At 54.4% G+C, this 14,048-nt stretch overlaps 2 protein-coding genes and 1 non-coding gene across 3 annotated transcripts; 1 reads left to right on the top strand and 2 right to left on the bottom strand.

The window, feature by feature from the left end:
• Window positions 1–2,025: 2,025 nt before the first annotated feature.
• LOC135230814 (high affinity nerve growth factor receptor-like) lies at window positions 2,026–3,939 on the bottom strand. Its single transcript, XM_064282736.1, has 2 exons — window positions 3,787–3,939; window positions 2,026–2,305 (listed from the first exon to the last, which is right to left on the bottom strand). The coding sequence occupies exons 1-2, from the start codon at window positions 3,928–3,930 to the stop codon at window positions 2,120–2,122; spliced, it is 330 nt and encodes a 109-aa protein (XP_064138806.1). The 5' UTR covers window positions 3,931–3,939; the 3' UTR covers window positions 2,026–2,119.
• Window positions 3,940–4,123: 184 nt separating this feature from the next.
• NTRK1 (neurotrophic receptor tyrosine kinase 1) lies at window positions 4,124–8,889 on the bottom strand. Its single transcript, XM_064280002.1, has 6 exons — window positions 8,571–8,889; window positions 7,886–8,032; window positions 7,361–7,491; window positions 7,008–7,180; window positions 4,231–4,547; window positions 4,124–4,131 (listed from the first exon to the last, which is right to left on the bottom strand). Exons 2-6 carry the CDS (start codon window positions 7,995–7,997, stop codon window positions 4,124–4,126), a joined length of 741 nt encoding a protein of 246 aa, XP_064136072.1. The 5' UTR covers window positions 7,998–8,032; window positions 8,571–8,889.
• A 1,598-nt stretch (window positions 8,890–10,487) lies between these two features.
• Window positions 10,488–10,591, top strand: LOC111752001 (U6 spliceosomal RNA). Its single transcript, XR_002787028.1, has one exon. It is a non-coding gene; the product is annotated as a U6 spliceosomal RNA (small nuclear RNA).
• Window positions 10,592–14,048: the final 3,457 nt, after the last annotated feature.

Raw genomic sequence — 14,048 nt, 5'->3', positions numbered from 1 at the left:
GCCCTGGGAATGCTCCACGTGCCCTGCACGTCCCTCCTGCCTAAGCTCCACCCCTCTGCTTGAGTACCCAGAACCAACCCCCTGCCCTCCAGTCGATTCCCACTCATAGCAACCCTAGAGGACAGAGTAGAACTGCCCCATGGGGTTTCCAAGGCTGTAAATCTTTACAGAAACAGACTGCCACATCTTCCTCCCTCGGAGTGGCTGGTGGGTTTGAACCACCAGCCTTCCGGTCAGCAGCAGAGCACTTAACCACTGCACTACCAGAGCTCCTTTCTGCTTCAGTGAAGGCCCTAAATCCTGCTCAGTGTGGGGTGAGCCCGACTCCCTTACACCTCCACGCCCAGAGCCTCCAAGGCTGGAAGTGGCCCACCCCTCCCTGGCCCTGGAGAGAGGCCCAGGAGGAAGAGGTGGATGGGAAGGAGGGGCTGTGGGGGGACCATGCTGGTCTCCAGGACGTCCTCTTATCCTGCTGCTTATCCTATCCATATCTGTATCCAGCGCTCATCTGTCCTCTGCTTCTCCATCTGTGTCCACCTACGTCTGTCTGTCTGTGTGTCTTTCTCTCTGTCTGAGTGTCTCCTCCATCTCTGTGTCTCCCTCTGCAGTCTGCAGGACCCTAGGTCTGCCTCTCTGCTCAGTCTCTCTCTGAGCATCAGTCCCTGGGCTCACCTGTTGGATCGGATTCCCTGCCTCCATTCCCTTACCAAGTTCCCATCCTCTCTCCTCCCAATCACTCCATGTGCTTTAAGCACCCTCCCTCAGAGGGGTGGTGCAGCTCCACCCACCCCTGGGTAGGAGAGGAGTGCCCATGAACTTGGCCCTCAGGGACCAGACCACCCCACCATCAATCAGCCTGCAGCCCTGGGTCAGACCTCCATTAGCACTAACCAGCCTGGACAAGAGGCAGACGCCACCAGGCTAGGCCTAGGGGTGATAAGACCCAGATTGAATCACCGTGTGGGGAGGGCTGGGCACCCAGGGACGTGAGACAGCCACCAGATTAGCCCTGGGGAGCCATGGGTTATTGCAGGAACTGGGTAGGTGATTGGAAGTGATGGGCTGGGAGGGGGCAGAGGGAGGTGGGGGGGGGTGAGGGGAAAGGGTGGCAGGAAGAGGGGGAAGTTGCTTTTCCCTGGTTTTGGGGTGTAGCACGAGCTCTTGGGTTGGGGAAGATGGGGGCAGGGCCCAGGTCCCTTGATTTGATGGTGATGGGGGGACCTCACCCAGCCGTGGTGCCAACTGAAGCTGCTGGCCACTCAGTAAGGCCAGTGGTCTTCCAAGAGGTGGAGGGCAAGGGAGGCCCCACTTCCTCCTTTAGGCAAGATGGGACAGGAGATGCATGTGTCCTTAGGAAATAACTACCTTGCCAGTGCCTGGCCTCTAGGTGCTGGTCTCCAAGCACACAGTTAGAGCTGAGGGGAAGGAACAAGGGTCCTGCCTCCCTCATCAATCCTCAGTCCTGTTCCTTCCCCCTCCCTGCCACACACACAGACGTGTCCACTTGTTCTCCTGTGTGCTTGCTCTGTGATGGGCACAAAAGACAACTAAGACTCAGCCTGTCAATGCCTCCATCCTGTCCACCAGGACAGCTAACTTCCATCCCTCCCCTGCAGCACCAGCCTTCCTGAACATGAAGTACAGAGAAAGGCAATTAGGGTCTGAAGGTCTGGGAAGCTTGACCTGGGGTTGTCCTGCCCCTTCTCCTCCAGGTGGAGCAGGCGCCCAGAGGACCAGGACGCAAACCACAGCCACAGCGTAGGAAGCGAGAATGAAAGCTGCATGGCGTTAGGGTATGCGTCTGAGGGGAACCAGGGACAGGGAGGATCCCGGAGAGCCATCGTTCCCCTACCTGAGTCCCAGTCCCCCCCTCCTTGAACAACATCACCTCAAGAACCGGCAAGAGACACAGCCAAGGGATAATAAATATAATTGCTATGATGGAACCCTGCCTTAGAGAAGTAGAACATCCTCCACTCCCAGCCCCACCGAGCCCCTCCCGCATGCTGAGGGTGAGTTAGATGCTTTGTGATCACCCTGGGGGTGCTGGGAGCTATAGGAGTTGCTGAGGGAAGGTCCCAGCATCCCAGCTCCCCACCCCCAGCTCCTGGGCGGGCCCCTAGCCCAGGACATCCAGGTAGACGGGAGGCGCCTGGGCCAGGGCTTGCAGCCGGGCGTGCACGTCCTTGATGCTGTGGCGTTGCTGGGGCTCCCGCTGCCAGCAGCCCCGCATAATGGCGTAGACCTCAAGTGGGCAGGCACGTGGCCGCTCCAGCTCACGGCCCTGCGTGATGCACTCAATCGCCTGAGGATATGAGCCACCAGAGAGACAGAGAAGACAGCACACTAGGCTGGGAACAGGAGAGTGAGGCCAGCCCCAGAGCTGCCCCTACCTAGATGAAGCTCCCAGAACAGGTCACAAGCCTCTCTGGGCCTCTTGGGTGCTAATAATCTAACCAGACACAGTGAATCCCCAGATTCCTTTCTACTCTGACAATGAACCATGGGGAGGAGTAAGGCTAGACACTGAGAAGTTGGGCTGGGGGTAGAATTGCTTCTGGAGGGGCTGGAATCAGACCCTAAGAAGACTTTCCAGGTGGACTGAAGAAGGGGAAGGGCCAAGACATCAGCTTAGTGTTGGGGGCTGAATGGAAAAGGGTAAGGGTCTTCTGCCTCTCAGCTCCGAAGGAAAAAAAGAAAATAGGGCAGAACTGCAGTTGAAGGCCTTGAAAAATAGCTGGCTTCCATTTTAAGGTAGAGGGCAACCCACATTTCCTTCTACCTTCTTTGGGTACCACTCTGTGGGGACCTAAAACCCAAACCAAACCCAGTGCCGTCAAGTCGATTCCGACTCATAGCGACCCTATAGGACAGAGTAGAACTGCCCCATAGAGCTTCCAAGGAGCACCTGGTGGATTCGAACTGCCAACTCTTTGGTTAGCAGCTGTAGCACTTAACCACTAAACCACCACGTTTCCTGTGGGGACCTAGCACTTCCAATAATAAACTGCAGCAGGAAGGATCAAAGTTAGACTCCAGGAGGGACTGTTGGAACAGCTAAGGGATCCAGATAAGGAAAGACAGGGAGATAGTTGGAGAAGGAGCCTAGAACCTGTCCCCCTTCTTCCCCCCCATTAGAGGACTTGGGTTATGGGCAGTACTAATTCCATTCCTTTTCTCAGTGCTTGAGAAAATTAAAATCTATAACCCTCTCCCCCACCCCACAGCCTCCAGGGAGCACACTGCATTAGGAGGAGAAATGGAAACTGACAGCTGCGAGCCAAGGAGGGGGTGGTGGGAACTGCTCTGGGAGACAGAACACCTGGGGCCTGCTCTGGCTGTGTCCAGCTGGGAGGGCAGGGGGAGGAGCAGGGCTGTCCTTCTGACAGTCTAACCTCTAGCCTTCTGCTGCAGCGTCAGTCCCTCTTATTTCTTCCCATGCCTTTCCCTCCCACCCTGACAATTCCTACCACGTCTATGAGGTTAGCTGGGGATTGGGGTCTGGGCTCCACCTATAAAATTCTTTGAGGCGCCCCCAGGAGCTGGTGGTGCCTGGGCTTAGGACCGTAAGTGGAGGCAAGAATAGGAGAGGGGGAGAGGAATATTGGGCTGGGGGGGGGCGGGACACAGCGTCTGCTTGGAGGGGTGGGATGCTAGGGTAGGTGCCCCTGGGGCAGCGAGATGAATGGCAGAAGGGCTCTAAGAGGATCCGAGCTTTCTGGGAAAAGGACCAGAAGGCGTGGGGGCGTGGCTGGCCGGGTGACCCCGGGGCGGGGCGGGGCTGACCTCGGTGTTGGAGAGCTGGTACCAGGGCTGCTTGCCATAGGTGAAGATCTCCCAGAGCACCACGCCGAAGCTCCACACGTCGCTCTCGGTAGTGAACTTGCGGTAGAGGATGCTCTCGGGCGGCATCCAGCGGATGGGCAGCATGGTGCGGCCTCCCACCTGCGGGCGGGCGGTGCCCCGTCACCCTGAAGGGGAGCCCGCCCGAGACAGTCTCTCCCTCCCGGCGCAGACCCCGCCCCCGCCTGTCATTAAAAATAAATGGATAGGGGTTTCGGGGCCAGGGCTAAGAGGGAAAAACCGATGGTGCAGTTTCCGTCCCGGATAGCGAAAACAGGCCCTACACCGCTGGAGAAGGGGGGGGGGGGCGGGGGGTTAAAAACCAGAGCCAGAGTCTCAGGCCCCACACCGCTCGAGGAAGAGGAGGGCTGCCCGGCAACAGCCTACTCTCGGCGGGGGACTCCGGGTCCAGGGTGGCGACACTTTGGACGCTGGGGGAGGCGGGGAGGCGAAAGGCCCTTACACGGTAATAGTCGGTGCTGTAGATATCTCTGCTCATGCCGAAATCGCCGATCTTGACCACTAGCCCCTGACCCACCAGACAGTTGCGTGTGGCCAGGTCCCGATGCACGAAGTGCAGGCCTGCCAGGTACACCATTCCTGCAGCGACCTGGCTAGCCACGGCCAGCAGCTGCCCCAGACCCAGGGGGCCTGGAGCCACGTCCTCCCTGCCAGCCAGCAGCTTGGCATCAGGCCCGTGGGACCTGCGAAGGAGGGAGGGAGAAGGAGCCTGAGGAAGGGGTCCCATGGAGCTGGGATGAAGTAGGGAAGGGGACTGGGGGCTGGCAATGGAGGAAAGAAGGAACAGGGAGGCGGCTGTCTGAAAGGGCTGGAATAGGGTGCCCAGGCAGGTGTGCCCACCCTCAAGGCTTCCAACAGAGCCCACAAATGCCATATCTATGTCCTCCTCTCAGGCAGTCCCCTCAACTTCAACCCCAGGATTCAGCAACCCACTGGCCCCTACATCTCTAGCCAATGGACACCTCAGAGGCAGCCCTTCCTAAGCTGAGCTCAGCATCTCCCCCCCGACCCCCAAGCCCGACCCTGCCTCAGTGAGAACTTCCCCACCCAGGCTCTGAGCCTGAATCCTGGGGGTCCTCCTTGATCCCCCTGTCTCTCTCACTTTTACCCTCAATATTCAGCCATGACTGCCGGGCCTTCCTTCCTTCTAAAGGTTTCTATGGTGCCCTCCTCCTTCCAACCACCACCACTCCAGGTCAATCCCTAATTTTTCACCTTGTTCCCCAAATAGTCCTTCTTCTGAGCCTTTGCCTGAGCTGGCCACTTGGCCAGTAATGCCCTTTCCCACTGGCCAATTTCTCATCCATTTCTTTCTTCGTTTATTTCAAATAAACCCAGAGCTTGGAGCTACAATGGAGAGTATAACGCAGGCAAATGGATCACAGCGTGCAGTGTGAGGGGCACAAATGGGCACTCAGGTGAGAATGGAGGAAGTCAGGGAAGGCTTCCTGGAGGAAGGGATGTCTAAACTGAGACCCAAGCCCCAAGGTGGAGACGTAGGTAAGCTATTGGAAGGGAGAAGGCATGGGGGTGGGTGATGTGTTGGGGGAGGCCCAATGTACCAGGCAGAGAGAACTGAAAGTACAAAGACCCAGAGGTGAGAGGGAGCAGATGGCCCTCCTAGGGAAGTCTTTCAGGCCTATGCATCCAGGGAGCTTCATGACTCCCTCCTCTGATCCCCGCAGTGGTCCTTCCAGCATTTAGAGAGAGCTCTCCTGGACTGCCAGTGGTGGCCACTTCTCCCACCACCTGAGCCGCCGGCCTGCATCCCCCCAGCACAACACTGAACCTACTCCAGGCCTAGCAAGCACAGAGATGGACTCCTCTAAAGTCTTCTTTTGACCAGGTCTGTGCCAATTCAGCATCCAGTCTTAGCTCCAGGTCTGGCCTTGCTCTCTGTTACTCCACACTCTCTATCAGCTCCCCCTAACGCACAGGATAAGCTCAGACCCCTGTGTCAGACAGGGGTCTCTCCCAGCTGAATTCTGTAGCCTGACCGGGTGAATGGCCCCTCACTCCCGCAGCAGACGTTTGAGGACCAAGTCACAACAATCGACTAGACAACCACAGTGCTTCCTTACCCAGTCCCATAGCCCTCTACTCTCCCCTCTTACGGAGAGGAAAGCTGCTTGGCAAAGGAAGCTCAGCTGCTGAGTTGTAGAGCAAGAACTGGAGGCCAGGCCTCCTGATTCCAAACCCTAGCCCTTACCTCTGCCCCACACTGCCCCATCCTCACAGGGGCCCGTCTCAGGGGAGAAGGGCTCGCCAAAGGGAAAGTGTGACGTCACAGACAGTTGGAGTTGACAGCAGGGGCTCTGCCTGGGGCCACATCCTGCTGGGTCATTTACTAGCCATTGGACAAGTCACTTAACCTCTCTAAGCCTCTTCTGTGAAATGGGTATATTTCTTGAAGTTGTTAAAATCATCAGCACACATAAATAAACCTATCGGAATTGTTCTGTCCAAAACGAGAGAAACAATTAACTTAAAATTTAAAAGTCTATTTTTAGTAACTTTAAGTATAAACTGCTATATTTGCTTGGAGACTATGAAAGTAAATACATATATTTATATTAATGTGTAAGCATCTACCAAAAAAAAAAAAAACTTGTTGCTGTCAAGCTGATTCTGAACTGCCCCATAGGGTTTCCGAGGAGCAGCTGGTAGATTCAAACTGCTGACCTGCTTAGCAGCCAAACTCTTAACCACTGAGCCACCAGGGCTCCATACAAGCACATAAAAAAGTATGGAAAATGAGTTGTAAAGCACTTCACAGAGTGCCTGAAACACAGAAAGTGCCTGATGAATGTTTGTTGATATCTAAACTGCCACCTCCTACAGGCCTGACTTCATGGTTCCACACACCAATAAACACAAGCTCTCTGCAAAGCCCACCCATGCTACAGCTTTAGCTCACGGTCTCTGCTGGTGCAAGCTCTGTGACCACTGCCACTCTGTCCTTCACACTGACTGTCCCACAGGCACACATTTTCACCTCACAGCTCCTTGGGAAGATGAACTGTGCCTGCCTGATCCTGAGCCATGAGGTTTCCAGGCAGAACTGGCAGGACGGGGATGGGATTGTGGGGCAGGGACAATGGGGCTCAGACCCAGGGCCCAGGGCAGGGGCTAGGTGCTCCTACCGGAGGAAGCGGTTGAGGTCGCCATGCCGCATGTATTCAAAGACCATGAGCAGCGGGCGGCCCTCGGTGCAGACCCCGAAGAAGCGCACGATGTGTTGGTGCTGAAGCACGGTGAGCAGTTCAGCCTCGCGCTGAAAGTCCTGCCGGGCACTCTCTGACACCTCCTTCAGTGCCTGGACAGTGGGGCAGGGGTCAGCCCTCACCCTCCCACATCCAGGGGGCTCACCCCACCCCCAGCCACTAGCCACATCAGACCCCATCATCCTAGCCCTGGGCCAGGCACCTTGTACTGGTACATCAGTTCTCCTGGAGGGGAGAACCCAGACCGGCAGTACCTGGTGGCAGGGTCTCACCTTGACGGCCACTAGCATCTTGTCCTGCTCAGGCAGCAGGTTGTGGCACTCAGCGAGGAAGACTTTCCCAAAGGCACCCTCGCCCAGCTCCCACTTGAGCACGATGTCCCGGCGCTTGATGTGATGAACACCTGGGGAGAGGGTTGCAGGATCAGATGGGAGCCTGAGTTTTGGGAGGAATGGGGTTGGGGCAAGAACCTCGTGCCGCGTACTGTTATCTAGTCAAAGGAGTGGATGGGGACGAAATGCAGCCTCCACTCCTTCACCAGGCCCTGTGCCCTGGTAGAGGCTGCATCTGCCCAGAGGGGACGTGGCCTAGAAGTCAGGCTGATCTCAGCCTGAGGACCATGTGCTGGGAAAGGCAGAGGGGCAGGAGAGTTATGGTTCAAGCCCAGGATGGGCAATGGCTGTGGCACAGGGGCTTCTCCACACACATGCATGCACGCACACACATGTACCCATGCATGCGCACGCATGCGCACACACATGGGCTCACCCCACCCTTGACCCCGCACAGCCCCTCACAGGCATCACTGAAGTATTGTGGGTTCTCGATGATGTGGCCTTGAAGCCCGGAGCCTTTTCCCTCAGTGGGGGACAGGGAGCTGCCACCCAACGTCATAAAATGTAGGGACATGGCCAGCCCATCCTCTGGAGCCAGCACAGCAGGACCTAAGGAAGAGACACAGCCATGCTCAGGGTCACAGCGCGGGCACATACCCTGGCTCCTGTCCACTCTGGCAGGGTGGCAGACCATGGCAGGCAACCCCCACCTCTAGCTTGCAAGGGATGAACAGAGAAGCTAGGGTGCAAGACAGCAGCCGGGGGAAGGGAAGGCACTACAGCCTCTCACTGCCTGGCTCCTATCCAACCCCGGGCCCCACGGGCACCAAAGAACTCCCCTACCACTGCCCCCCTCCCCCTGCAGAACCCAGACCCACTTAGTGTTTGACTACAATCCAGCCACCAATTAGCAGCTGCTACTTCTGAAACCGCCCCCCAGCACCAACCCTGACACACGCTCACACACACTCACAAACCCTGCAGCCAGGCCCCATATAGACCCCAGACACGCTCACACACCCTAGAACTCCACGTATGTACAGCTCCCCCCCGCCCCCATACAGAGGACAGAGTCAGGAAGAGCCAGGAGGAAACAAAGCCAGTAGGATGGACAGATGGACAACCCCTCTGCAACCCCCCTACTCACGGTTGATCCCAAACTTGTTTCTCCGTCCACATTTGTTGAGTACAAGGAGCAGAGTAGAAAGGAAGAGGCAGGCAAAGACAGCCAGGCCCACGGCCACTGAGACCTGGGGTGGGGATGGTTAGATCCAGCAGGCTCCCTGCCCTCTCAGGGCTCCCCTGCAGAAACTGTTTCTCTAACCCCCATAGGAGTCCACAGCCTGCCTGCAGACCTGCCCTCCTCCCCTGGGGACCCAGCATGGCTGGGAGTGGCTGACAGCTCAGGCCAGACGGCACATGTTCTCTAAGACACACAGGCGAGCCTCTAGCTGGTAGTGGACCTCACAAACCCCAAGGCCTGCACAGGCTTCCACTTCCCAAGCTCACCCCAAAAGGTGTTTCGTCCTTCTTCTCCACTGGGTCTCTCGATGTGCTGTTAGTGTCTGTGGGGTTAAAGGCCAAAGTGTGGGCCTTGGCACACACTGTGGCTCCTCCAGCAACTCTCCCACCCCAGCCCCAGCTGACCCCTCAAGGGTGAGGTCAGGTGCACCCTGTGCCCCAGGCTCGGCGCCAAGGACCAGATAGAAGCCGCCGTCTGGCCCCAGCTACTCACCCACTGGCGAGAAGGAGACTGCAGCAGGAGGGACGAGAGAAAGCAGTCAGACGGGGAAGGGAGAAGTGAGTACCTCGCCCCTGGGACTCATCCCTTCATGGGGTGGGGGTGTGAGGGGGAGGTAGGGAGCTATGGACCTCAGGGGAGAAGATGCACTGGCCGTTTTCCAGCTGGGCTCTGGATGCCCTGGTAGGGGGCTCTCTCTTCAGCCAGCCCAAGTGAACGGAATAGCACAGGGGTTCAGGAATCCTCCAGCTTGGGGGAGGAGGCAAGGACAGAGCCCGACAGCAAAAGGCTGGCTCCTTCAGACAACAGAACTCCAGGTTCCTTTGTGTCCCAGACCAGGCACCCCAACATCTGGGGTCAGAGTGACAGTAGGAAGTGGGCCAAGCCTCCCTGGACACCTGGACCTGTTCCCCAGATGAAACCTAGGAACTAGGGGCAGGATTTAGGGGGGGCTCTCGCACCAGGAATGGGATCCTCAGGGTTGAACTCAAATGGGTTGTCCATGAAGGCGGCCATGACAAAGTCGGCGGCCCGGCCGGAGGGGTTGGTGGCCAGCAGCGTGTAGTTGCCGTTGTTGACGTGGGTGGGCTGGTTGAGGCGCAGGCAGCCGTGCCGCACAGTCTCGTTGGCCAACGGCTCCAGGAACTCGGTGAAGATGAAGCTGGTCTCATTGAGCACGGAGCCGTTGAAGAGCCAGCGCAGCGAGGGCGCCGGCTGCCCGTCCACCGAGAAGGGGATGCACCAGTGGTGCTGCTCCACGGCTTTGTGCAGCCGCACGCTGGCCGGGACTGCGGGCAGAGAGAAGGACAGCCAGCGCTCAGGGGCCAGCTCAGCCGGCCACAAGGCCGGGGCCACGGGGCAGGGCACGAATCAGGGGGTGGGCCTGAGAGAAACTGGCCATCGGCCCCAAGACATTCTCAAGGAGAGGCCTTTCGAAGAAAGCTGACAGTAAATCTTAAATAAACCAGGCAGCAGGCCTATAAAATTTAGAGGCTTAAAGAATTTTCGAGAAAAATTAAGTGTAATCAAGTTCAGGAAGATAGGGCAGGGGACTTAAAAATCAAACAAGCTGAAATATACAGTTAAAAAAAGAAACTTTTTGAAGAAAGATATGGTTTTGAAATAGGCCCAATCTGGGGGGAAGGGGGCAGGAGGGAAGCCCCTCAATAATAGAAAGAAAATATATCTACATGTATAGACGTATATACTTTATACGGGAATTCCAGCCAGTATTCATGTAATGGAATGCTATTCAGTGGTGAACTGAATGAACTACAGCTACTCCCATCAACACAGATGGATCTTAAACACATAACACTGAGTGCTCGCCTCGGCGGCGCGTAGGCTAAAATTGTGAATGATACACAGGAGATAAGTATAGCCCCTGCACAAGAAGAACACAAATTCGTGAAGTGTTCCATATTAAAAAAATAAATAATTTAGAAAAAACATAATATTGAGCAACAGAAACTAACCACAAAATAATACAGACAGTATGATTCCATTTATCTAATGTACTGGCGGATTCAAACTGCCAACCTTTTGGTTAGCAGATGTACCTCTTAACCACTATGCCACCAGGATTTCCAATCTAATGTACAGAAACAGATCATACTAACTTATAGGGATAAGGAAGCATATATGTGTAGAATTATGTTTAAAAGCAAGGAAAAGATCATCACACAAGGCAGGATGGACGTGGAGGAGCGGGATGCTGTGTGAATGGGAGGGGCAGGGGAGGTGTTCTGAAATACTGGTAACAATAATTATTGTTTAAAGGGTATATGTTTTATGCATATTTCCATGTGCGTTGTATTTCACAATAACAGAAGAAAAATGATAAAAGGAGAGGGTTTAATATTATTTGCTGACAGACCTAGAGGAGTTAGGGTGCGAGCCTAAAGAGGAACTCGGGAGGAGAATTTCCTTTTTTAAAACTAGGATTCAGGGCAAAGGGCCTAAGGAGGGGCGGCATGAAGAAGTACTGCGGGAGCAGTGAGAATGGCAGGGCAGCTGGTGTTCAGGGCCTCAGGTAGCAAGGCTTGGGCAGAGGGCCAGAAAGAAATCCATCTCCGTCCCTCTGGCCTTGACGAGCCCCCAGGACCCAAAGGATCAGGTTTTCCTGGGAGTCTGAAAACAGCTGGGAGGGAGCAGCCATGGAGACACACATCCCACTCTTTTCCTCCAACGCCGCACCCTCTCATCCTCTTTTCAGGGAAGGAGGGATGTGGGAAGGACTGGGTGCTAGGGAAGTCATGGGAGACTCACAGGAGACGTTGACCTGGACAGAGAGCTCCGCCCGTCCCACATCGTTCTCTGCCCAGCATGTCACGTTCTTCCTGTTGAGGTTACTGGTGACATTGGCCAGGGTCAGCCCCAGGGATGGCAGACCCCCGGATTGCTGGGTCAGGGAAGAGAGGAAGAAATCAGGAAGAGTTTCAGCCACCTAGGGGCTGGGGTCAGGGGGCTGGAGCAGATGTCTTTGGGGAGCCCCTCAGGCTCCAGGTGGAAAGGAGAGGAGGACAGGGTGGGGGGGGTAGGTGCAGAGGGAGAGAATATAGAGAGATGGCCTCCTCCTTTATAGGTTATTTGTAAACTAACTCCTGGATCATTTATTTAATGATCTGAAAAATCTACAGCATAACCAATAACCTCTAAATAGGCACAAAATACCCCAAACCAAAACCAAAACTACCCATCTGAGCAGCTAAGTAGATGTCACAAATCCCAAGTACCAAATTCAGACACGACTCATTGGAGCGCCAACTAGGATCTCACTACCTAGTTAAGCCTTTTTATTTATTTGCTTTGGCTATTTAAAAAAAAATTTTTTATCATAATTTAGATGAAGGTTTACAGAGCAAACTAGTTTCTCATTAAACAATTAATACACATATCGTTTTGTGACATTGGTTGCCAAGCCCACAACATCCCAACCCTCTCCCCTTCTTGACCCTGGGTTCCCCATTACCAGCTTTCCTGTCCCCTCCTGTCTTCTCGTCCTTGCCCCTGGGCTGGTGGGCCCATTTAGTCTTATTTTGTTTTATGGGCCTGTCTAATCTTTGCCCAAAGGGTGAACCTTAGGAGTGACTTCAGTACTGAGCTAAAAGCGTGTCTGAGGGCCATACCCTTGGGGTTTCTCCAGTCTCTGTCAGACCAGTAAGTCTGGTCTTTTTTTTTTTCTATTTATTCTTATTTACAGACAGTTCTAAAAAACTTAGTCTGAGCCCAAGGACGATCAGAAATGAAGAGATGGCTCTGATACAGGGCAGCAGTTAGAAGCAAAGCAGCAGCACCACTTCCTTTTTGCAGATGAAGACAGTGAGTGAGGTTAGGGTAGTAAAGTGACTTGATCCTGAATCATCATCAAAAGACTTCCTAAGAACTCATGGACATGTGGAACAGTTATATGACCTTAAGAAATTTCTGAAATCTTGCTGCACTGTGGTTTTCTTGTCTTGTAAGCTGAGGAGGTGGACAAAATGATCTTTCGATATTTGAGAGAGCCGTTTTCATCAAATGACAAAAACAAATGAAGTGGTGCACGGATCTCATTTATCTGGAAATTTCATAACTGTAGAATTCCTTTAATAAAATGCCAGAGGAGGTTAAGGCTTCCTTGGGCTTCCATTGGAATACATGAGTCCAAAGATTCCAGAAGTGCTTTCCAGCCTCTTGAGCAAGTTCTGCGTTCCTGCCACAGGGCAGACTCACCACTTCCCTTAAGGGGAAGCCCTGCCCTGTCCTGCCCTATACTCTCTTTATGATCCCTCCTTCAAATCACCTTGGGGCCTGGTGTCCCAATAATTCCTCTCCTTGAGCTTCTCTGACACCCCTCACTCTCTTAACTAAGGGTGATCAACCTTCCTTCCCTTCCATTTAACCTAGTTAGGGTATGACTTTTATAAATTTCTAGAAAACACAGATGGTAGCAAACATATAAATCCCCCAAACAGAAAAGCAAACATCTGAAATTTCCCCAAATAGGTAACTGATCTAAGTAAGGTCTTTTCACAGACAGGCACGGCCAACCCCTTGCCCCTGCCTTGTCCCTTTTCTGTGACTCACTCCAGGTGGCTTTGATCTCTGGGGGGAGAGGGACCACTCAGTGGTCAAGGCTCCCCACCATATCTGGGCTCCAGTGGTTTCCCCAATGCAGTCCCCTACCCTTGCTCAGGGCGCCAATGGTTTCCTTCAATATAGTTCCAGGAGCCCCCAGCAACTCTGGTTGTTGCCTGCCCCCCCCCCACAAAGTGAGGGCCCCCAAACTGAACTATACACCCCTAGTCCCATTGACCCAGCTTCCCCTGAGGACTGGACTCTGTGTATCCACTCTTTCCACCCAGTTGGGGCCAGCTTTTTGAGTGGATATAGCCCATTGTTGGCCCCTGTTGACCTTGTCATCAAGGCCACCAAAGTCTTAGTTGTGGCTACTCCCAGCTGCCTGTCACCAGCCTGGGAACCAAGGACAAGGGCTGGGCAGGTGCCCGAAGACATGTCTGGATAACAGAGATAGAGGCTAGAAAAATGTCTAGAGGCAGGCAGGACATCAGAAGGCCATCACGTCCACCTCTTCAGCTTACAGATAAGAAAACCAAAGTGCAAGCAGATGAAGGGATTCTTCTGAAAGCCACTCTGAGATTTAATTAGTGAGAGAGCTGCAACCAGAGCCTGTGCCTCCTCACTCGTCACACATCTGAGAGGATGCTACTTCCAGAATCTCCAGAAAAAGACCTGAAACTTCCCCCAAGAACTCCCCCAAGTGAAGGAGCATAGATATTGCACCACCTCCTCCCACCCCCCAGGTCTCAGTTTCCTTATCTAGAAAAGGGGTGGATGGGAGGGATGGTCTGTTGTGTCCCTCTCATCTCCTGTGAGCACTCT

Source organism: Loxodonta africana, chromosome 3, assembly GCF_030014295.1.
Source record: "Loxodonta africana isolate mLoxAfr1 chromosome 3, mLoxAfr1.hap2, whole genome shotgun sequence".
NCBI lineage: Eukaryota > Metazoa > Chordata > Mammalia > Proboscidea > Elephantidae > Loxodonta > Loxodonta africana.
Note: the sequence above shows the minus strand (reverse complement) of the source record. Positions and strands in the feature narration are given on the sequence as shown.

Bases quoted from the DNA above. Each gene is read 5' to 3' on its own strand.
- LOC135230814 (XM_064282736.1), bottom strand. From the start codon at position 3,930: ATGCTGCCCATCCGCTGGATGCCGCCCGAGAGCATCCTCTACCGCAAG. The intron at 2,306-3,786 runs GTCAGCCCCGCC...TCATATCCTCAG, and splicing joins ACCAGCTCTCCAACACCGAG to GCGATTGAGTGCATCACGCA.
- NTRK1 (XM_064280002.1), bottom strand. From the start codon at position 7,997: ATGTCCCTACATTTTATGACGTTGGGTGGCAGCTCCCTGTCCCCCACT. The intron at 7,492-7,885 runs GTGAGGGGCTGT...CCCTCTCCCCAG, and splicing joins ACAATACTTCAGTGATGCCT to GTGTTCATCACATCAAGCGC. The intron at 4,548-7,007 runs GTAGGAGCACCT...CCTCCTTCGCAG, and splicing joins GACCTCAACCGCTTCCTCCG to GTCCCACGGGCCTGATGCCA.